General features: G+C 39.0%; 1 protein-coding gene across 4 annotated transcripts in view; it reads left to right on the top strand.

The window, feature by feature from the left end:
• Positions 1 to 24,989, top strand: part of EXOC2 (exocyst complex component 2) — a 274,269-nt gene that overhangs the window by 160,393 nt on the left and 88,887 nt on the right. For all 4 annotated transcript variants that reach the window (XR_011470289.1, XM_070405830.1, XM_070405831.1 and 1 more), the window contains exons 12-14: positions 7,321 to 7,446; positions 12,160 to 12,284; positions 24,856 to 24,921. Coding sequence is in view for 3 of the 4 variants with exons in the window: in XM_070405830.1 (XP_070261931.1) it covers positions 7,321 to 7,446; positions 12,160 to 12,284; positions 24,856 to 24,921 (317 nt within the window). In the remaining variant the exon portion in view is untranslated. The remainder of the gene's footprint in view (positions 1 to 7,320; positions 7,447 to 12,159; positions 12,285 to 24,855; positions 24,922 to 24,989) is intronic.

Here is a 24,989-nt window from a genome sequence, read left to right on the forward strand (position 1 = left end):
TTAATTAGTGAGATATTAATAAATATAATTATGGTATTTCCATAATGCAAAGTTAGGTAGACTTTTACTTGACACTAGATTAAATGTCAACCTCTGTTAGAAAACTGGCAGCAGATTCATTAAATTTTCTTTGAGACCATAAAAATATTTTCATGGTTAAAAAGACAGTAAAAATGTGTTGTTATGCACATATTGAATTTTAATAAAAGTACAATTTTTATTTTAAAGTTGGTATAATGAAATTGTACATTAGGAAGGTTTTTTTAATGAAGTTTATTTTCTGGAAATTTAAAAATAGTTCCTGTCCTGAATGTTTATCATAACAGTATGAATGCAGACTAATAGAATTGATTTTAAAAGAAAACAGGAAAGGCACACCTGCAGCAAGAACCAATATGGGACATTAATTTGATGTTTATTCTCCCTGCAACTAAATCTCTTCCAATGTAGATTCGGCAACCAAAGGTTTATCTGCACCCTTGTTATTTTGCATGTTATGACCACAGAGTATTTTTTTTAATTGGCTTTAGACGTTGAAATGCTTTTAAGTGCTTTTAGTGGGATTTTATTTATTTGCTTTAAGATTTATAAGCTATGAGGTATATATAGGAGAAAGTAGATTAAGGAGAGAGAAGTAGAAGAAAAGTACCAGTTTATGATACAGTGGAAAACTCTTTCCAGCAAAGTGGTGGTCTGATTTTCCTTTACGTTTTGTCTTTTTTTTTTTCCCCCCCACAAAGAGAAAAAACCCAGGTGATACTCAGTTTGCCATGAATTAGATTTGCACTTAATTGTTTACCATTAGAATTTCTGTTGCATACTATTAGAAATTGTCATTGTTGTTTGTTAATAGTATAAGTTTATATAAGCAATTTTAATTATCTGAGTGCAGATCAGCAGGTTTTTACCATACTGATTATAGATGTGCTTTTTAATTTAATTTGAAAAACCAGTTTTAGCTTCCAAATTAAAACTAGTAATCAATGCTGGTAATTTAAGCAGTGTTTGTTTTTTATTTTTTAAAGGCAATAACCTAGGAGTTGAGAATTTTTGAATACCACAGCATTCATTTTTAGATACTATATAATAGTAAAATAACAGCTGTTGAATATCATAGAAAAGAGTTGGATTAAGTTCTCTTCGCTTATTTCTACTATTTTATACTAGTCTATTCACCTAACAATGTGTGATCTATCTTTATCTTTGTTAGATCAGACAGGCCAAACAGGCTTATGTCAAAAAGTCTTTTCAATTTGTTATCCTGGCAGCTGGTTCCCTTCTGCTGTCCTGGCTTACTGTATATCTGGAAGAAGATGTCTTATGGCTGGGAACCACATCGTGTCTAAATCACATCCCCTATCCTTAAGAGAAAAAAAAGAAAATTTGACAAGGAATGTCATGCACACATTGAATGCTAGCAATAACTGGTAATTTAAAATATTCATCGTTACAAACATTTTAATTTTGTATTCTGTCATTTTGGTACTAATTCTATTACTTATATATTGTGAGCATGTTTTCTCTACTTAAATTTATATAATTACAAGAAAAATGTAGTACTAAAAACATAAGTAATTTTGTTTTGTTTATTGACCCATCCAGCTTTTACAGTTCTTGCTTAGATAGCCAATGTTAATGAATTAATGCTTCTTCAAAGTTCACACCAGTAGTTTTGCTTTTAAAATAATTTTTCTTTTCTCAACTATTGTTGTGAATAATGTTATATCAGAATGGCTGCCTGGAACCTGTTAAGGGCAATTCTGACACCAGTGAAGTAAGGTATGTTAAATATGTCTCCCTTTGTTTAATTTGATTAAATTATCCCCTTTAAATTGAGGAAATGCTCCTATAGGAACTTTAAATATATATAGAAGCATAAGATCAAAAAGAACATTTTTATCTGTTGACACACGTCTAATTCATGAGGAATTTGTAATTCTGCCTTACTATACTCACCCCTGCCCCCCAACTTTGGCATTGAAATTCTTCTGTGTGTTGTGCTTGAAAGGAATCCCATCCTGCCTCTGTCTGTGGAGGCTCCTGGCCCTGTGTGTTTGGTCAACAAGCAACAGTGGGTGGTCGTGCTGCACATGGGACAAGAGCCCGCTGTGCTGAGGAAAATGTGTTCAAAGGTGTTTAAGGGCAGTAAGGAAGTCAGCTGCCCTTCTGAGAGTCAGGGTTGTAGATCAGTGTTCCCCACACTATTGTTGCCTGTGAGAAAACTTGCAAGAGGCACGAAGGATGAGAAAAATACAGTGAATTTATTCACCTGGCTCCACATTTGCAGTCTTCCCTGAAGAACAGTCTCTTCTGCCCTTTATGTTATATAGGGTCTGTTAAAACAAATACTAACTGCTTTTCATTTAAAATAGGGAAAACTTGCACATCTTGAGTTGAAAGGATTTGACTGATACATGATAAGGTTTCCAGGAAGTCTGAGGGAATACGAGGTATAATAAGCATTTTCTATAAAGTCATCTTAAAGTCGTTAGGAGTTTTTGGTAAGAATCAGCATTTTAATGTAAACACTTAAGTTTTTTAGATCTATTAGATTAGCATAAAGCTGAAAACTTTTTTATCTAGTAGAAATCTCTCAGTTGCAGGGGAAAAAATAGCAAATGTTTCAGTTTTTCAATAGCAAATTATAATAGATTATTAGTTTATTTTTCTCTTAGAAAATAAAGCAGTTTAAACTTTTATTTCCACACTGCAGCTTTTATTCTTTTAATGAAGTGGTGAATTGTTTTATTAGCATTGTGAAGAAAATAACTTCTGCAACTTCTGAAAGAAATTTTCTGTTTTTCTCATATTAAAACAAAATGTAGTATTATATCCAAAAATGATTTTTCTAATATTTTTTGTTTTTAATCTTTTCAATTAGTCCTGTATATTCATAATTAGGAAGAGTTTCTTTTAAGAATGCCGGTAGCATGTTATAGAAACTTTATTTAACTGGGGAATAAAAATATTGACCTCTTGATTGTCAGTAATTAAGAAGCTTAGTTTTTAAAAACTTTTAAGTGTTTAAAGGAGTTTTTCTTCCAAGATGCTTCTTCCAAGCATCTGTAGGTAAGATTCCTATCTTTTCTTTGATATATTGGTAAAATTGTAACTCAAACACTGGTTTGTGGAATTTAGAAGATAGAGCTACACCTGAAGGACATTCAGTTCTAGAATTTTGTTTATACAAATACTATAGTGATGGTTTTGTGCTGTTGGGTGTGCTCCTATGTGCAGTTTTGTCTCTAAAGTAGTCTTTACCCTAAAGTTATTCCTCTCAGATAACTTTTGACAGGTTATAGCCAAGTAATTTGGATCTTAAAAGCACTTATTTACCTGAGTATATTTATTGGTTACTTTCCTTAGTGTCTTTGAAATATCTAACCTGTAAGATTCACAATGAAATTGTAAAATTCAGATAAAGGTTTCACTGTTATTTTTTTGTCGCCTTTAATATTTTCTTGATGTGCTTTTCTTTTAAGAATAAATTTCCCCATATGCCCTCTGTGTAGAGGCAGATTTTTTATACATTTAGATGACACCACTAATCAGTGTCCTAAATTGTAGCAATAGTGAGCAGAATAAGCATATTTTGTTCTCAGTGGTGATTTAAAGTTTCAGAATTAAACTTCATATAATAGAATCAGAATTTTATAACTAAGAAGATACTTTAAAATATGCATGGTTTCAAGCCCTAATTTTTACAAGTGATAAAGCATAGGCCTATTATGACTCCTTAAGCTAGCTGCAAAACCCCAAACGAGTTGCATAGCCATGAGAATCTTGGGCAGAATTAAACCCTGCCCTAAGTTTCAAATACAGGGAACAATTAATGGTTAGTATTAGCACAAATGAAGGCAGAGAGGCTGTAATCCCATTTAGTAAAAGGCTTTTAAAAATGTTTCATCTAGGAAAAACATCATAGGAACATTTCATTTCTAGAGAAAATTTACTGTCAAGAAAATAATGATTTCTCATAAGTCATTAATGCAGTATTAAGCTTGCAAAAGACAAAGTCAGATGTAGTTTTACAAATAGTTTAGTCTCTGTCACCTACAAAATGTCCCATTGCAAGCTAATATTGTAATGAAAAAACTGAAGTGTGTGTGTACAGTTGAATACTGTCCTCAGCTGGATCTCAAAGGTCTTCAGGGAAAATATACTGAGTAATAATGTTTTCAGTTGCATATGATCTGCACATAAATCAGAGCATGACATATGAAACTTGATAATTATTCTCCTTTATAACCACATGTTTTGTATAAATATATATGTTCTCTTAAACACATCAGTAGATATTGCTATGATATTGTGAGGTTAAACAGTCAAAAGAAAATGATTTATTGTAAGACATTTTAAAACCTTTTGCTGATTTTATTACAGAAAATGTTTTCTTCATCTTTTTTTGTTCTTTTTAGTAATGCTTTGTTCTCATCAAAACCACTTCATATTTGTTCAGTCTTTTATGGGGTAGAAATTTAAAAGAAATCTCAGAATCCTCCAAGATTTTTTATATACTTGCTTTCTGACTACTAAAATTTAAAATGTTTTCATTAATTTTCTCTTCAAAGGATAATTCTGTTAATTTCCTGTAAAACAACTCATCGTAAGACCTTTATTTTTGACAGTAAGAAGATGCAAAATAGTACAGAGTAAAACACATTTCTAAGTTAATGCCCACTGTTTGGTGTGCTCGGTGGGTGTGTGTTTGTGTGCAGTGCTGAAGCGCTCTCTTCTGGTCTCTCAGCAGAAACACATCTTGCAGATGTGTTCCAGATGTTCATTAGTTCTTAGGGTAGACTGCTGTTCTAGCTTCCTGCTTCTGTGACATACTTGCTGGTAATTCAACATCACCAATTAATAAATTAGTTCATGTTATCTTTCTTTTCCTGATATCATAGAAAATTATGCTATGGTTTCTAATAGAAGAAAAGCATATTCTTAATACAGGGAAAGATAAATCAGTCTCTAACAGTTTAAGAATTCTAGTTACTTAAATTCAGCTACATAAATAACCTTAATCTTAAACTATTTAAATTAAAGTTGTAAATACATCAGTTATATAGGAAACCTTTTCTGAGGATTTACTTGAACAATGATAATTGTATTTTTTGTAAGAATGGTATATAGTATACTTTTAGGAAACTAGGAAGTCTTTTCCTTTTTAATAAAAAATTTAAAGTCCTGAAACCTTCAAGAGTAACATTGTAACTTTTTAAATTAAAGCACTCTTCTTGTACCTTTTAATATGCATTTTTATATTCTATAAATTTTTATATAAATGTTTAATGTGATACTAAGTTCAAGCCCCTTTATACTTTGAGGGTGTTTCAGAAAATTGATATTTTGATATTAACTTCCTGAATTCTACTATGTGGTGACTATATGATTTCTTCTTTAATGTATAAAGTATCAGTTATTTAAAAAGTATTTTTTTCTTGTTTGTATTTTTTTACTCTAAATTACATTAATTTTGTTTTCTTAATATTAAATTATACAAGTCTTCTTGTATTAGATATGTTTACCAAAGTAGAAATGCATATAAATAAAGCATTTAGCACAGAGTTGAAACACAATAGGTGTTCAATAAATTTCTATTTCTAAAAAACCTACCTGGTAAAATTTGTGAGGATAGTACTATATTTGTATTGTATTGTATTGTTATTTCACATTGTATCATGTTAAGTGGCTCATGATAGGAGGAGCCCATGAAACAGTACACTTTTTACTGTATTTTATTTATTTATTGCTTTTTTTCCTGCCTCCACCAGAATTTAAATAAGTTGAGAGCAGGGGCCTATCTTTTTTTTTTTTAAATATATTTTATTGATTTTTTACAGAGAGGAAGGGAGAGAGATAGTTAGAAACATCGATGAGAGAGAAACACCGACCAGCTGCCCCCCGCACACCCCTCACCGGGGATGTGCCCGCAACCCAGGTACATGCCCCTGACCGGAATCGAACCCGGGACCCCTCAGTCCACAGGGTGACGCTCTATCCACTGAGCCAAACCGGCTTCGGCAGGGGCCTATCTTTTTATTCATCATCTTATCCCCAGAGTCTGTATAGTTCCTGGTACATAGGAGATGTCTAATATGTAACTGCACAGTGTTATTGAATAGCTAACATTACCAGTGGCATAAAATTATTATTTTATAAATGTGTTTTATCTTTTACACTGGAAAACAAATCTATAAGCTTTTAGTGTTAACTTATAAAATAAGATAGGGTTTTTATTTGACTAATTTAGTATCAGTCACTCAGTATATATTGAGGGAGTTATTGCAGAAGGTCCAGTGACTAGACAGAGATATAATATTTAATCCTTTTCCCTAAGAAGGTGGCAATGCTCCATGCAATAGCATTTTAAAGGAAGAGGAATGAGTAAGTCTTTTTAGGTAGAGAGGATAGAAAATAAGGCAGAAAAATGTGGAATGCATTTTCATAGGCAGAATATTTAAGAGTCCTATGCATGGTAAATACTCTGTAAGTGTTTAGTGAATTCAGCTTGTTTTGAAGATGCTCAGCCAAAGAGCTCAGAGTAGGGAGCTCATAGGCACCTTTACATACATACTGAAAGGCAAAGTTTAGCATTTTAAGTGAATGTCTTACTAACATATTTACCAACATGGGATTCCAATCCTAATAGCTCTTGATACTCAATTTAGAAAAAAATGTTTCCTGGTTTTTAGGATAATTTGGTTTGGAATTCTGGGGATATTTTGGAATATTTATTCCCAGACAATAAAGATAATTTCTTGACAACAATGACGTTAGGCTTCTGGAATATTAGTAGTGTGGGGTGAAAAGGATCCAAACTAGTTTGGCTGCCATCAGGAATATAAACAAGGAAGCAAATTCCACATCCCAAAGAAAGAAAGAAATGGGATTAGGGGATTTAAATTTATGAGAGAAGCCAAAGATTTGTGCTATAAATCTGTTCCATTAAAAGTCAGACCTCTGTGACTTTCAAGTGCCAAGTCGTTTTTCAAAAAGTGATTTCTCATGCTGATGTCAATGTTCCTAGAACATCTCTCTCCCCAGTTTTACTGAACATTCACTCTAAAATGATATATAAGTTTACTCCATGATTTGTTACATTTCTCTGTCAAGCCAAAGTAATGGATTGGATCCTCCAAATCTATCATGGTGAGAATGATTTTAAAAAGCTACTTGGAGGAGATGTTTTTTATTTTACTTAGTAAATCCTTTATTTAAAAGAGTGAAAAAGTGAGCAAGAAATAACTCAGAGAAGCAGTTCTTTAAATCAACTAAATATGAACACATAGAACCTATAGGAATCTTCCCTCTCCCTTCCAGGTACCGCAGGCCTGCACAGTCCCATGGTGGATCTGGATAGCGATGTTCGTCCCTCAGTGTTGGCCCATCTTAGTCAGACAGCATCACTGAAGCGGGGCAGCAGCTTTCAGTCTGGTCGAGATGACAGTAAGTATATCTCTCTATGCCCACTTTGCCTTTTAAATTGCTACTTGTTTAATTTAAAATGTTTTTCTCTTGGAAATTTCCATAACTAGTCTGTTACTATTGCTAAATATTATCAACTGTTGTCTCTTTTACTTATTAAGTAAATACCCAGTAAATGTAATTACTGGGTATTACAAATACATGCCATTTGATTTCTTAGTAAGTCATTGGCCACAGGTCAGTATTTATTCAACATATTTAATTAAAAGAATAGTTTTATATTTTCTGTGGTTTAATTTTTTAAAATGTGCCACAGAAAAAATTCTGTGAGAATTTCAAGGTTAATTTTGCAACAAAAGTAATTTCTGTTGTCAGTACAGAGAAAGACATCTTTTCAATGAATTTTAAACTTCTGTTTGGAAAGGACTTATTATTAATCATAAATTATTTGCTATTTTTTTCATAAGATAAGGTATCTCAAATTATAACCATGTTACATTTTTTAATTTTGTAATGTTGATCTTTACCTATTGTTTATTTACTTATATAAAATACATTGATTATAATGTAGTGGTGTGCCAATTAGACGCTCTTAATCACTAGTATAATAGAATAAAAAAATAATAGAAATAAAAAAATCCAAATAGAATAATAAAAATACCTTCCTTTATATTAAATTCAAATGCCTCTAAAATTTATTTGGAAGTATTTCATATTATTCTTACAAGTATTGAAGTAGGGAATTTTTTTTAACATTTCATTAATAAATTTAAATAAATGGCCATTATAAGAACACCTTAAAATTAGATGATTCGCTTACACTAAATGAAGGGCTTCTATTTGATATTCATTCTTCTTATCCTGTGTGCATTCTCCACCCTGTGCACCAAACAATTGGAGAAGAGAACTGTTTGCTTCTGCCTGCTGTGCTATAATGTGGCCCTGTAAACATGTAGACCTACAGCCTGACCTTGGAGTGCAGCCCACCAGTTTTAAAAGAAATCCATCCTTTTCATGTCTACACACTTTACCTCACTCCTTCTCTGTTAATGTCATTCACACCACCAGTTGATATACTAACAGGCTTAAATAAGTTAGAAATTATACTTGAGACTGACTATAATGAATTACATCACCTTGAACGGTTCAAATTTATCCTGCCTGGGTTTTGTCAAGCTTCTTGCATCTATTTTATCAAATCCTGGAAATTTTTGTCAAATTTTAAAAAATTTTGGTTGTAATTTTCTCAAATGTTTTTCTGTCTGCTTCCTTTTCTGAAACTCCAGTTATGTGTATGTTAGGACAGTAGATTACCCTATAGATCACTCAGGCTCTGTCCCTCACTCCCCATCTGTGTTTCTTTATAGTGTCAGTTGCTAAACTTTCAACTACTTTAATCTTTTGTCTGCAGTGTCTTAACCTAAAAAATGTCACATACTGTATTTTTCATCTTTAGAAGTTCCATTTGGTTCTTTTAACTATCTTCCCTTTCATTATTTTCATTTAATATTTTAACATTGCCATTACTGGATAATTCTGTCATCTCCACTATTATTATTGAGTAGTTTTTCTTCTGATTTCTGGTTGTGCTTCACATTTCCTTGCCTTTCGGCATGGCTAATAGTTTCAGTTTTTTTTACTGTTTCCCAGACTCTGTGACTATCCAATGTTGAGTGTCAGGGTTTTGTTGCCTTGCTTTAAAGAATGCTGGACTTGGTTTTACCAGTTGCTTACAGTAAGTTTGACCCATTCAAGGCCTGCCGTAAGTTGCTAGAGCAAGTCTAGAGTTACCTTCATTCTAGGGAAACTTCAGCTCTACTACTGAGGTATGATCTCTTGGATCTCCACTGAATGAACCAAGTAATTAATGAGGATTGTTCCTTCAGGCTAAGAGCTCTGGGAATCTTGATCTTACACTATGTATGCATGACCTAATACTCAATAAAGACTTAAGATGACTCTTATGCAGATTTTTGGAGCTTGGTTTTTCTACTTTGCATAATTCTTCCCTGCATTTCCCATTCACCTCCTTGAAATTCATCTTTCCAACTCAGAAAGGCCACTGAGCTTTGTTTAGGTTACTCCTCTCTTTACCTTGTCTAGAAATTGCCTGCAGGCAGAAAGCCAGGGCAAATGTGGACTCACCACCCGTTTCCCTTTTCTGTTGTTCAGTGTCTCAAAACAGTTGTTTATAAATCCGCCCCCCCCCATCCCCCACCCCCCCCCAGTTTTCTAGTTGTTTATGATGGCAGGTTAAACTCCTGTCACATTACCATTAGGACTGTCCATGTAATTGTAGGAGGCCTGCGCTGTTTAGTATTCCTGGTGAGCATCATGGACAGACCTCAGAGTGCAGCTACAGAATTAGCACACAGTGACAATCAGTAAAAGTTTGCCGGTTGAACAAGTACAAGTTTACAGTGTGCCCTAAGGAAGGAGCCATGCCTTTCCCATATGTGACAACAGAATATATAAAGCATTCCCAACAACTCTTAACATAGACCAAAGACTAACATGCCCAATAAATAAAGAGACTCTACAGGCCACAAAAAGGCAGTTTGAATGGCTCTTAAGCATATCTGAGTAGGTACTCAACTTCAGTCATAATAAAAACTGAAAAGGCATTGTAACACTACAGTGAGATGCTGGCTTCGCAAAAACCACCAGTGTTTATGGTTTTGGGTTTTATGTGTTCTATTTGTTCATTGCTAAGGTTATAAGGAAGCTGTAACTTTCATGTGTTTCTTATAGGTGTGTAACTAGTCCCCAGAGTGGTCAATGTAATAATACCTATCGAAACTACAACTCTGTGTACCCTTGAACCCAACTGTTCCTTTTCTGAGAATGTATTCTATACTTAGGCAGACAGTCCCCTACTTAATGATGGTTCAACTAAGCAATATTTCAACGTTACGATGGTATGAGAGCAGTACACATTCAGTAGAAACCATATTTTGAATTTTGAATTTTGGCTTTTTTCCCTGGGCTAGCAATGTGCAGTCTGATACTGTCTTGTAATGCTCGGCAACAGGGTGAGCTGCGGCGCCCAGTCATCCAGGCAGTCATGAGAGTAAACAACCAACACTACAATATACCATGTTGCCAGCATTTTGTTTCGTCTTTTGGATATTGGCTTCTGAGTACGTTTCACTTAGGTGAGACTAAGTTTTAACATTTGTTAGGTTAGGTGTATTTAATGCATTTTTGACTTAACGATATCTTCAACTTAAAATGGGTTTAAGGGGATGTATCCCCATCGTTAGTTAAGGAGCATCTGTGCTTGCACATATGCCTAAATGATGAGGTATACCTTACTGGTTGAAACATTAATGTTAACTGGAAAAGATTTGGAACAGTCCTGTCCAGTAGGAGGGGACTTACTAGTAGTACTTAGTAAATTATGATACTTCCAGAATATGAACTACTATGTAACGGGGGGAGGGAGGAGAGGATATAAAAGAATCTAGGATTCACTGTTAAATGAAAATAAGCTGTGTTTTTAGTATGCTTTCACTTGGGTGGGGGGAGAATACATATTTCTGTTTGCCTTTGTATATAAAAGACATTTCAGAAAGAATCACAAAAAACTAGTAACAGTGATTTCTTATGGCTGGAGTTGTGAACTGGACAATGGGGGACAAGGAAGGGTGGTAGACTTCACTGTATACCTTTTAACGTTTCTCGCCATATAGTGTCTATTTAGAAAATTGTTAAATATTGGAAAATAAATAAAATCCACCCTTCTGCTAGAATAGCATCGATAATAACAAACCACAAAACATTTTGCCTGGGAGTATTTTGAAAGCAAGCCAGTAGTTGATGGAGGATGAAAGCTTCCTTTCTTAACCTGCTTTGAAGTTGCTGAGTAAAAGTTAGAAGTTGACTCCAGAAGCGCTCCTCATCATTGTTGTGAAATTGGACAGTGCCTCTGTCTTGCTCCTGTTGGAGGTTCAGAAGCAGAACCCCAGGCCCAGGGAACAGGGTGTGGAGGGAAAAAGAAACAGGCAAGAGCGTGATATAGAAAGAGGGAGAGACTGGGAAGTGATTAATGCTCACTAAATTACTACTACTTTACTTTTTATTCCCACAGACTTACCCTTCCCATAAGAAATCTATAAGACCTTATTCCCCACTTACTACAATAATCACGTTAAATTATATGTAAACCAAGAGGCTTCAACATTTTTATATTTGCTTGCATGTCTTTGTTATGGGAGGAGTTATTAATAACATGATTGTGTTTGAATGTGCTCCTTTGTGATGATTTGACTTCTTACTGAATTTTCACTACATAGTGTGTCTGGTGGCATTCTAATAAGTTGATATTAGCTTCAAATTTAAGTATTGGTTGTGGGCCAGCCCTGCCCTTTGCCTTACTTTGCTGTTTGAAGGCATGACTTTTTAAAGAGAAATATAACATCCCAAAGACAACAAGGTTGAAAAGCCAAAGCAGCTTCCTCTGTGAAGTCCTCCCTGTTGTGTCCTCCTGACCTGCATGTCCTTCCCCTGCCTGCCATGCCCCATGAGAAAGCAGGGACCTCTGCGGAGAGTGTGCTGTCTGTGCTGGCAGGCGGTTGTGGTGTGACAGAAGAATAAAATATTGGTCTTTCGGCATATTAAAGCTCTGCAGCCAAAGTGGAGCACATTTTTAGATGGGGAGTGGAAGTATGTTTAAACAGATTTTTATTCCTGTTTCAAAAGTATAGTCATGGTATTTTATTCTTTCCCCCTTAGCATGGAGGTACAAATCTCCCCACCGGGTAGCATTTGTTGAAAAATTGACCAAGCTTGTTTTAAGTCAGCTGCCTAATTTCTGGAAACTCTGGATTTCATATGTTAATGGAAGCCTTTTCAGTGAGGTATGTATACAAATATGACAATTGATGAAGGCGAGTCATTGTGAATTTCTAGTCTTAAAAATTTTAGATTCTGGAGTGACTTGTTTTGTTTTTAATCCTTACCAGAGGATTTTTTTTCCCATCGCTTATTAGGAGGTTTGAGGGAGGGAAAGAGAGAGACAGAGAGAAACATTGATGTGAGAGAGACACATCAATCGGTTACCTCCCACACACACCCTGACCAGGGCTGGGATCAAACCTGAAACCCAGATACATGCCCTTGATCTAAAATTGAACCCGAGAACCTTCAGTGCGCAGGCTGATGCTCCAACCATTTAGCACACCAACCAGGGCCTGAAGTGACGTTTTTTAAAACCTTAAGGGCCCAATACCTATAATAACTATTGTCAAATATTTTAAGATTAATTAAAAGCACTGTAAAGCTCCAATACTTAATAGCTGTATAATTTTGAACAAGTTAATTGTTCTGGGACTCAGTGTCCTCAACTATAAAAAGAAAATATTGAGCGTATCTATTTCAAAAGGTGATTATGATGATTAAATGAGATATTCAATTAAAGAAAAAAAGGAAATTGAAATATTTTCAAGGATTCTGAAATAAGTATAGTGTTGGGCAAAACTATGGGTGAAATTATTGTGCAGCGGACTATGAACATATGATAAATCAAAGATAAAATGCTTTTACAGCTTGCACACAGGTTCGAAATAATTCATATAATTAAGTGATTTCCTAGTTGGAAAGAATTTAAAGATTTTTGTTAGCCCCCAATATGGTCATTCTGCAGAAGTTGTTATATTTTCACAAGTCACACATTTACTTAGTTTCTTAATCATAACATAATTGGTAGCATAGAAGTTATGATTTATATGTATAGCACCTGGAACTTAGATTTATCAATCTAAAGCAGGGGTGGAGAACCTTTTTTCTGCCAATAGCCATTTGGATATTTATAACATCATTCGTTTAATATAATTCACTTAATATAAATTTATGTTCCTATGAAAAGCTTCTAGATTTATTAAATTTCAAGTCCCACCTTGCAGGGCCAGACCAAATGATTTCATGGACCTTATACGGCAGGCAGGCTGGAGGTTCCCACCATTGCTCTATATTCTCACTGCAAGTGCCCAATGAATGGGCCCTAGGTCCTGGACTATACACTGTAATGCCCTTTGCCTCCAGCTGCTAGGAAAACCCCACTTGTCACACATGCAGAAGGCAGTTCTGGCTTCTTGTCTCCAGAGAGAACTCTTTTATAGCCCTGAGAGCTGGGGATATAGGGATCCTCTTGATGGTAAAGCTATTTCCTGCTTCTTTTGCACTTGCTCCCGCTGTGGCTGCTAAGCTGAGCACAGCTTTGGGTTTCTTTCCCTCTCCCACAGTGGGGGTAGCTTCACCGCTCACATAATGCCATAGTTTCCTCTCTTAATCTGCTCCCTCTCGAACTCAGATTGCTTATATAAGGATTAGAAAGGTTAGGTGCCGCTACATCAGTGCTATGGGCAAATAGTGTTCCAATTTTTTCTTATGGAACACTAGTGTTGAATGAGAAACACCCAGTATTTATCACATATTAATTGCGACTTAGCAATAACTTTACTTCTCTGTGCCCACTCCACAGGGCTGGCTTGAGAATTGAATGAGTTAGCAGAAATTATGTACTTATTACAGTATCTGGAAAATAAATAAGAATTTGCTCTTATTATTTGGAATAAAAATTTATCTAAAAGTCATTGTCCTGGTATATAATAGATATTCAGTGAACAAAGTTTAATAGCATTTAAGAAATACTGGACTGATGAATTACTAGGTTAGTATTGAATAATGTCAAGATAGGTGAACTCATCTGAAGAATTATTTCCTTAGGAAATGGATTTTAGACCTGGTTTTTTTTTTTTCCAGCCAAGTGTTTTTTCCTTCCAATTGGATCAGTTCCAATAGGTCAGGGGTGGGAAACCTTTTTTCTACCAAGGGCCATTTGGGTATTTATAACAACATTCTCAGGTTATACAAAATTGTCAACTTAAAAGTTAGCCTGCTATATTTGGTCAAACATTTAATTAATTCATCTCTAATGCCTTGGCAGGGCCAAACCAAATGATTTCCCAGGCCGGATGTTCCCCACCCCTGCTATAGGTGGACCACACATCCACAGAAGTTGCCTTATTCTGGTAGTTTTTAGAGTTTGTAAAATTCCCACATATTTTTGACCTGAGATATTTTAAAGAAGGGAATACATTTTCCTTCCTAATAGGTTATACCTAGTTGTGAAATAAATAAACTATTTCTGAACTCAAGAACATTAGTACTGAAAAAATGGTTTTAATTAGTTGTATTGAGTTGGATATGCTTATGGTATTTCTACCTATTCATATTTATAAAATGTTCTTAAAAGTTTATAGTAATTATTAAATACTAGAGGCCCGGTGCAGAAAAATTTGTGCACTCAGGGGGGAGTGGGGGTCCCACAGCCCGTCCTGTGCCCTCTCGCAGTCTGGGACCCCTCAGGAGATGATGACCTGCTGGCTTAGGCCTGCTCCTGGGTGGCAGAGGGCAGGCCCAATCTCTAGGTGCAGCCCCTGGTCAGGCTCAGAGCAGGGCTGATTGGGGAGTTGGGGCGCTGCCCCCTGTCATGTACAGAGCAGGGCGGATCGGGAGGTTGCGATGCCACCCCTAGTCACGCTCAGGGTAGGGCAGATTGGGGGGTTGGGGCACCGCCCCTTGTCACACTCAAGGCAGGGTCGATGGGGAGGTTGCAGCGCCACCTCCTGTCATGCACAGAGCAGGGCTGATCAGGGGGTTGGGGCACTGCCCCCTGTCATGCACAGAGCAGGGCCCATCGGGGGGTTGGGGCTCTGTACCCTGTCACACACAGAGCAGGGCCAATCAGGGGGTTGAGGAGCTCCCCCCTGTCAGGCACAGAGCAGGGCCCATCAGGGGGTTGGGGAGCTCCCCCCTGTCATGCACAGAGCAGGGCCCATCAGGAGGTTGAGGAGCTCCCCCCAGTCACTCACAGAGTAGGGCCAATAGGGGAGTTGGGGCACCGCCCCCTGTCACACACAGAGCCGCAGGGCGATCAGGGGGTTGGGGTGCCGCCACTGTCACACTCAGGGCAGGACCGATGGGGAGGTTATGGCTCTACCCCGTCACACACAGAGCAGGGCCGATCAGGGGGTTAGGGTGCTGTACCCTGTCACACACAGAGCCGCAGGGCTATCAGGGGGTTGGGGAGCTCCCCCCTATCAGGCACAGAGCAGGGCTGATCAGGGGTTTGGGGCGCCTTCCCCTGTCATGAACAGAGCAGGGCAGATAGGGAGGTTGTGGCCCTGCCCCCTGTCACACACAGAGCCGCAGAGCGATCAGGGAGTTTGGACGCTGCCCCCTGTCACGCTGATCCCAGTGCCGGGAGGCATATTACCCTTTTACTATATAGAATAGAAGCCTGGTGCACGGGTCGGGGCCGGCTGGTTTGCCCTGAAGGGTGTCCTGGATCAGGGTGGGGGTCCCCACTGGGGTGCCTGGCCAGTCTGGCTGAGGGGCTGAGGGCCATTTTCAGCCTCCTGGGTGACTGAAGCTCCCAACCACTCCTTTTTTTCTTTTTTTTCTTTTTTTTTTTTTTTTATTCTGGGCCAGCTTTAGCTCTGAGGCCTCAGCTGCTGAAAGCAGGTTTCTGGCCTTTGTTTACCTTCTGTATTTGATACAATGTTGCAGTCCGGCTGGCTGAAGCCCGGCTGACTAAAGCAGGTTTCTGGGGTTTTGTTTAGCTTCTATATTTGCAACATAGTTGCTTAGAGTTGCAGCTGAGAGGCCGGCAAGTCAGGCGGGGAACGTTGGAGTCCGCTGTCACTGGAACAAGCAAGCCTCCCTGTTCGCTTCAGTGCATGGCTGCCGGCCGCCGTCTTGGCTGGTAGTTAATTTGAATATCGCCCTGATTAGCCAATGGGGAGGGTAGCGGATGTATGGCTAATTACCATGTTTCTCTTTTATTAGGTAGGACTAGAGGCCCAATGCATGAAATTCATGCAAGGTGCTCGGCCCTTGCAGCCCTGGCTTAGGAAGATCGTCCAGAAGGACTTCCAGTCTCATTGGCATATTACTCTTTTATTATTATAGATAATTTATCTACAAATTTGGGCATGTTTTTAAACTACTCTCTATTAAAAAGCTAGAAAGACACCATAGGGCAGTAGAAAGGGATGGATGAGTTAGGAAAGTGTGTGTACCATTTCAGTCTGTGAGTGAGATCTAGAAACTTAATAAAATTAAAATTGGGAAGATTTCTGGGCTTTTAATAGTTGCTATTTAATCTCATAAAAGAAAGCGCTGTAATATTGAAAAAACTCAATTTACTTGAAAATTCTTATTTTCTTGTTATAGAACTATTTTGTTTTATTAAGAGCCCATCCGTTGAAGATTTAGATGGAGTTTTCAACAGTTTAAAAAATAGTCAGTTCTTCAAACCAGTCAAGCCCATGTGAAGTAACTTATGTGAATCAAAACAGTGAAATCTAGCCGTTGGTCTCACCACAAAGTAGTTTTGGTCTGTGTGTGCAGGAAAGAGTTAAGGTTTTTAGTTAACGAAATGGTTAATAGTAGGTTAAGATCTCATCTTTAGATATATTTTAAAGACAGCGTATTTTGGGGTGAAAAATTTTAAAGCATCCAAATAATTTTTAAATAGTGGGAATCAGAATTTTTAAAAGTTTAATAATTTATAGTAAATAGCACTTTATGTTCTAAAATTGGATTAAAAAATAGAACAAACCTTATAAAATTCAGTACATTGGAGGTGTTTAATTCATTAGATTGAAACAATAAGTTATTAAATAAGTTTTTTAATTAACAGTTGCAAAAGGTATGCCTTATAACTGATTCCCCTATCCCTTCCATTTTTCATATATTTGGAGACAGGTTCTTGAGGTTTATAAAATTATTCTCTGCAGTAGATGGCATCATACATTCATTAGCACATGTTTGGTGGACAAAATTGTTTGGGCAAAATTTAGCCTTAATTCTAGTATGATGTATTTTAATAATTGATTCTCACTTTTTTCTTTGATTTGAAACTATTTCAGAAAGGACTATGAAATAATCTTCCCATTGAACAAGCCCACTATGTGAAAAGTTCAGTCTTAGGTACTATAGCAGATACAACTAGAAAAGACACCATTTGACAGTCAAGATACTTAACAATTTAATACTGGTATGACCCTTCATAGAGACAAGTGACACCTTACTTTCAGAGTTCCATCCCTTCCTCCACCGCACACTAACTGAGGTCGGTATTAGGGTTCAGAGACACAGAACCAATACCCTATGTCAACCGTATATATCAAAAGAAAGAGACTTTGAGGAATTTGCTCATATGATTATGGAGGTTAACAAGTCCTACTATCTGCTGCAGTCAGCAAGCTGGAGACTCAGGGGAACCCACTGTGTAGTTTCTATTCGAGGGCCAGCAGGCTTGAGACCCGGGGATTGCCAATGTTTCCGTTCCACTCTGGGGGCTGGAAAAGGCCAGTGTCCCACCTCATGCAGTCAAGCTGTAAGATTCCCCCCTTACTTTGGTCTTTTTGTTCTATTCAGGCCTTCCACTGATTGGATGAGACCCACACTACGGAAGGCAAGCTGCTTCCTTCAGCCTACGAATTCAAATATTAATCTCACCCAGAGACACCCTCACAGACACACCCAGAGTAATGTGTAACTAAATTTCTGGGTCCCCATGGCCCAGTCAGGTTGACACAAAGAATTAACCATCACTAAATCCTTAACATAGATTTCCCAGTACAGGATGCCTGTGTTCTGTGCCTCCTGACATCGCAGTAGGTGCTGGGTTCCTCAGCAACATCTGAATTCTATATCTAAAACAGTCCTCCCAACTCCCAGGAGTCACACAAAATTCTTAAACCTCTGGTCCTCCCTTTTGTTGTCATCTTAAGACTCCAGGAGATGCATTGGGTCTGATGGACATTTCAGGAGCATATCACAGGGTTATGCCCCATGCACTTTCAAAGGGTCAGTCTTCCAAGTGGCAACTCAGGACTTCAGGTGTTCTAAAGGCCTTTCGATGAACCCAGTAGTATTCAGGGTCATCCTGCTTTCTGATATGTATTCCAGGATGTTCTGAAGAACCCTAACCCTTGGTGATACTTCATTCAGCAAATATTTATTGAATGCCCTTAGTAGTCTCTATGTGCCAGGTATTGAAACACACACATACATGTACACATATAATACACAATTTTAATATACATACATACAATATGAGTAAAATAGTGACCAATGTAAATGTGACCTCTCTCCTCCATCCTAAATTTTTGTAACATCTATAATAGAAACAAATAGAGTCTTAAGTTAAAGAACATCCGATGATATGGAGATCAAGGAAGGTCTCTGAGGAGATGATATTGAAACTGAAACTTCAAACATGAGGAGGAAACAGCCTCACAAAGGATCAGGGGAAGAATGCACAGAGAGAGTAGCACACACAAAACTGAGGACAGGAGCTTGGCAAAAGAAAGTCACAGCATCCAGAGTATACTCAACAGTGGGCGAGTTTACCAAGAGAAGCAAGAGCTGAGGTAGAGGAGCTGGCAGGGTAAAGAGTTTGTATTCTAGGTGCTGTGGGAAGCCATGGAAAAACGTTAAGTGGTGGAGTTACCTGACCAAGTTTTTCAATTTTAAAAGGACCACTCTGGTTGCCTTCTCAAGAATGAGTTGGCAGGGCCAGAAGTCAAAGGTGGGGATGCTCTTGAGGCCATCCAGCCAGGAAACAGTGGTTGTATTAAGGTTTTGTTGGTAAAGTTGAAGAGAAAATTACAGATTTTATTTGTATTTTGGAAGTAGGGTTAACTGGACTTACTGATGGATCACATGAAGTTGACGAGGACAGGGATTCAGATACAGCTCCCATAGGCTCCCAAGTGAATAGATATGCCGTTTGTATAGTCAGAAAGATTTGAGAAAGAACATACCTGGAGGAAAATATCAGTTTTTTATTTTAATGTTTTGCGTTTGAAATTCCTGTGATTTATTCAAATAGGAAATCAGAAATTCAAATTGTCAGAAGAAAGATTTGGGCTATATATATAAATTTGAAAGTGTGAGATATAATCTACACTAATAAAAGAGAAACATGGTAATTGGCGTACGACCGCTACCCTTCCCATTGGCTAATCAGCGTATCCTTATGCAAATTAACTGTCAGCCAAGATGGCGGCCGGCAGCCAGGCAGCTGGAAGCTAACAGGAGGCTTGCTTGCTGTGGACTTCAACGTTCCCGCCGGCCTCTGAGCTTCAGTTGGAAACATAGTAACATTTATAAAAGATAAACAAAACTCCAGAAACCTCCTGTCAGTCAGCCGGGATCTCAGAGCTGGAGTCGGAACATTGTTTCGAATACAGAAAACAAAGGCCAGAAACCTGCTTTCAGCCGAGCCTCAGAGAGAAAGCCGGCTCTCAGCTCCAGTGACAGCCATAGAAGGTAAATAAATGCCAGAATAAAAAAAAAAAGAAAAAAAGGAGAGGTTTGGAGCTTTAGTCGTCCGCCAGCCTGAAAACGGCCCTCAGCCCCTCACCCAGACTGGCCAGGCACCCCAGTGGGGACCCCCACCCTTAAGCAACAAGATGGCGGCTAATTTGCATACTGAAGGCAGGCGGCAGCAGGCAAGGCTGTCTGCGGTCTGGGACCCGGATCTGTGACCCTGCCGGGCGGGATCAGCAGAGCCTCGAGGCCTCCCGGCACCGGGATCAGCGTGACAGGGGGCAGCGCCCAAACGCCCTGATTGCCCTGCGGCTCTGTGTGTGACAGGGGGCAGCGCCCCAACCCCCTGATCGGCCCTGCTCTGTGGGTGATAGAGGGCAGCACCCCAACCCCCTGATTGCCCTGCGGCTCTGTGTGTGATGGGGGCAGTGCCCCAACCCCCTGATCAGCCCTGCTCTGTGGGTGATAGAGGGCAGCGCCCCAACCCCGATTGCCCTGCGGCTCTGTGTGTGACAGTGGTGGCACCCCAACCCCCCCACAGGCCCTGCTCTATATGAGACGGGGTAGAGCCATACCTCCCCATCGGCCCTGCCCTGAGTGTGACAGGGTGTGGTGCCTCAACTACCCGCCCCCCCCCCCCCCCACGGGCCCTGCTCTGTATGTGACAGGGGGCGGTGCCCCAGCTCCCCTATTGGCCCTACTCTGTGCGTGACAGGGGGGAGCTCCTCAACCCCCTGATTGGCCCTGCTCTGTGTGTGACAGGGGGCAGCTCCCCAACCCCCTGATCAGCCCTGCTCTGTGCATGACAAGGGGGAGCTCCCCAAACCCCTGATGGTCCCTGCTCTGTGTGTGACAGGGGGCAGCGCCCCAACCCCCCTGATGGTCCCTGCTCTGTGTGTGACAGGGGGCAGCGCCCCAACCCCCTGATCGGCCCTGCTCTGTGCGTGGCAGGGGGTGGCGCCGCAACTTCCCTATCGACCCTGCCTTGAGTGTGACAGAGGGCGGCGCCCCAACTCCCCAATCGGCCCTGCTCTGAGCCTGACCTGGGGCTGCACCTAGGGATTGGGCCTGCCCTCTGCCACCCGGGAGAAGGCCTAAGCCAGCAGGTCGTTATCTCCCGAGGGGTCCCAGATTGGGAGAGGGCACAGGATGGGCTGAGGGACCCCCTTCCCCCCTGAGTGCACAAAGTTTTGTGCACCGGGCCTCTAGTCTATAGTGATAAAAGCATAATATGCTAATTAGACCAGATGTCCTTCCAGACGAAGCCGGGGCTGCGAGGGAAGCCTGGGTCCCGGATGCCAGAGGGAAGCCGGTGCTGGCAGCTGGGGGAAGGAAGGCCTACTCTTGCACGAATTTCATGCATCAGGCCACTAGTTTATAATAAATATCTATTTGGTCTTCATCCTGGCACAGAGCTCTTAAAACCCTTGGAATTTCTGAAGTGAGGATTAATAAAGGTATCTTTTGTTATGTTATTGAGGTGGCTTAGGTCCCCACTTAAGGATGAGGTACTCATTGCCCAGACACCAACCATGTGATTAGACGGTTGGAACTTTCACCCCAAACCTCCTAAGTAGGTGGAGACTGAGCTTAATCACCTGTGGCCAGTGATCAACAGAGCTTTCATAAAACCCCAAAAGGAAGGGTTCAGAGAGCTTCAGGTTGGTGAACACATGGAGATTCTGGGAGTGTGGCCTGCTCAGAGAGGGCATGGAAGCTCTGCATCCTTTCTCCATACCTTGCCCTGTGCATCATTTTCATCTGTCTGTTCCTGAGTTATATTCTTTTATAGTAACTGGTTATCTAATAAGTATCACATTTATCTGAGTTCTCTGAGACATCCTAACAAATTATTGGAACCAAGGAGGGGTTAGTAGGAACCTCTAGTCTGTACCCAGTCAGTTCCAGTCAGTTGACAACTTGGGCTTATGATTGGCATCTGAAGTTCTGTGTGTGTGTGTGTGTGTGTGTGTGTGTGTGTGTGTTGGGGAGAGGGTAAGTCTTATAGAACTGAACTGTTTTTTTTTTTATTTTTTTGCTAAAAGTATTACAAAGGGTATTACATATGTGTCCTTTTTTTCCCCCCGCCCTTGACAATCCCCTGCCCTCCCTTACCCCCCAGTGTCTTATGTCCATTAGTTATGCTTATATGCATGCATACAAGTCCTTCGGTTGATCTCTTACTCCCCTCCCTCCTGCCCCCCAACCCTCCCTGGTCTTCCCACTGCAGTTTGACAATCAGTTTGAGGCAGCTCTGCCTCAGAACTGAACTGTTAACTGTGGAATCTGACTCCAGGTAGGGTCAGAATTGAATTGAATTATAGGACACACAGCTGGGATCTGGAGAATTGTTTGTTGGTGTGGGGAACCTCTTATATCTCCCTCCCACACACACATTGGAGTTTGGTGCAGAGCCCAAAATAGGAAGGCATTATATAGAAATGATATTTGAAGCTATGAGAATAAATTAGTGAGAGAGTATAAAGGAAAAAGAATAAGTGCTTAAAACCAAAACCTGATAAAAACTCAGCATTTAGAGAATAATTCTTTTATCAGCTCAGCAAGCAGGGACCATGTGTCTGCTTTTCCACACCTGGGCCACTCTTTCACCAAGTATTGTTTTGAATCAGAGCATCACACTGACAGAAACAGAAAGTAGGCTAACAGACAACAGGGCCATTTGGACTTACCTGAGTAGTCATGACTCAGATGGAAGTCACTCTTTATATCTCTCCTTTCTCACTGAAACACTCAGTGGAATGACTGGGTTCAGTCACTTCTGCCTCAGAAGCCTGTAACTAAGCTATCCACAGGGATCCTTTGTGCACCTCCTTTAGCCTAAGACACTGTCATTGCTTCCCTGGGTTAGCACAGCACTCTTCTAGCTGCTCATGCTCCTACCTCTATCCCTCCAGTCACTTCTCACTGTAGCTATAGGGTACTTCAGTTACATCTCATTTGCCTTAACAATAAAGGGACAAGCCCTGATTTGTTTGGCTCAGTGGATAGAGCGTTGGCCTGCGGACTGAAGGGTTCCAGGTTCAATTCCAGTCAAGGGCATGTACCTTGGTTGCCGGCACATCCCCAGTGGGGGGCGTGCGGGAGGCAGCTGATCAATGTTTCTCTCGCATCAATGTTTCTGACTCTCTATCCCTCTCCTTTCCTCTCTGTAAAAAATCAATAAAATATATTTTTTAAAAATAAGGGGAAAAAACATCAATTTCTGAGTTAAATCTCAGTATACAAAAAATTTTGAGTGTTGTTTGACAATGACCTTAGGAATTTGTTTATTGAATTATTACTGAAGTAAATAAATTTGGGGTTTAGTTTTTCTCAAAAACTAAAGTTCAGTTATTTCAAAGCAAAAGTGCATTTCTACAAAGAAAAATGATAAAGGCTGCATATTTTAATATACAATTTTAAATTAAGTGTAAATCAGAGTTTAGAGAGTTGTATATCTGTGTATATTGACCACTTTTTATCAAGTATGTCTGATATTTTTGTTGAAAAAATTTGCAGTCCTTACTCTTCTTTCATGTATTCATGTTGGTAATGTTCATTATATAAACCAACTGTATACACTATGTTTCTCGCTTATATATAAAATATATATAACATTACTTATGTTTTAAAATTAAGTTCAAGTCAATATAATCATTTGTAATGCAATTATTCTTAGCATGAAAGTACTTTGACTTGTCTTTAACCAATAATACATAACCAATATCCTTTAACTTTAAAGGATAACTTTTGCATATGTTAATGAGATATGAGAATTTTCTTTTACATTATACCATTTTGTTACTACTTCTTCATTTGGAAAGTTTCCAATGCCTGCCCTTCTAAGGCATTTTATATAATAATATTTAGTTATTAGAAACTTTGGTAATGAAAAGTTAACTGAAATCCAATTGAATAGATTTCTCTTGAATCAATGCAATGTGGTCATCTACACATTAAGGAGAAAAGAAATATGAGACAAAATAATGGCTCTTAGTAAACAGGTAAAAAATTAATTTTAGAATAGATTTTCTACTAAGGTAAACTGTAAAACCTCTGAAGAAGAGCAATGCTTTGTAATTTTTAAAAAAATAAAATGTCAGATATAATACTTCATAAATATTTGTCAAGGGAATGGAATGGATGTCCTGAGATTACTAGATATTAATCCAGAGTTTACTCTTTCTTTTATTTCCACCCTAGTCAGTGAGAAATGATTTAGAAAATGTTATCATAAGTATGATACTTTTAGGTTTAGGCATATACATTTTTTAAATATATTTTTATTAATTTAGTAGAGGAAGGGAGAGGGAGAAAGAGAGAGAAACATCAAAGATGAGAGAGAATCATCAATTGGCTGCCTCCTGCATGCCTTCCACTGGGGATCGAGCCCGCAACCCTGGGCATGTGCCCTCACCGGGAATCAAACTGTAACCTGATTCATAGGTAGGTGCTCAACCATGGAGTGTGCTGGTCAGAATGACATGAAATTTTTCTATAAAAAAGGTAGTGTCAGTTAATACTTAGGTTCATTTATGGGAATTGTACTTAAATGTTTTAGGAAGATGAAAAACTTCTTTTTGTAATAAAAATGGCTTTCTGAATAGTTACTCTTTAATCAGAAATTTAGATTATTTCTTATACATTCCTTTTAAACAAATAATCATACTAGAGGCCCAGTGCACGACATTCGTGCACTGAGGGGCGGCTCCCTCAGCCCGGCCCGTGCCCTCTCACAGTCCAGGACACCATGGGGGATGTCCGCCTGCCACAGTGGCTGGAGAGGCTCCTGCCACCGCCATTGTGGTCGCTGCGTTCACCAGCTGTGAGCCCAGCTTCTGGCTGAGCTGTGCTCCCTCTGTGGGAGTGCACTGACCACCAGGGGTCAGCTGCTGCGTTGAGTGTCTGTCCCCTGGTGGTCAGTGTGTGTCATAGTGACCAGTTGTTCTGCCATATTTCGGTCGATTTGCATATTAGGGTTTTATTATATTAAGATTTCATACTTTTTTTTATACAACCCCTAGAGCATTTCTTATTTTTGTAAATTATTTCTAAAAATAAAAGTTTGTTTTTTTTAATTTCAAGACTGCTGAGAAGTCAGGCCAGATTGAAAGATTAAAGAATGTCAGGCAAAGACAAAATGATTTTAAGGTAAGTTAAGGGTGAGTATGTAGACTTTTTCACAAGGTAAGGTTTTTTTCAATCATAGTAGAAGACTT

The sequence above is a fragment of the Myotis yumanensis genome, unplaced genomic scaffold (assembly GCF_028538775.1).
Source record: "Myotis yumanensis isolate MYYU_CA2020_CCGP unplaced genomic scaffold, mMyoYum1.0.hap1 SCAF_2, whole genome shotgun sequence".
NCBI lineage: Eukaryota > Metazoa > Chordata > Mammalia > Chiroptera > Vespertilionidae > Myotis > Myotis yumanensis.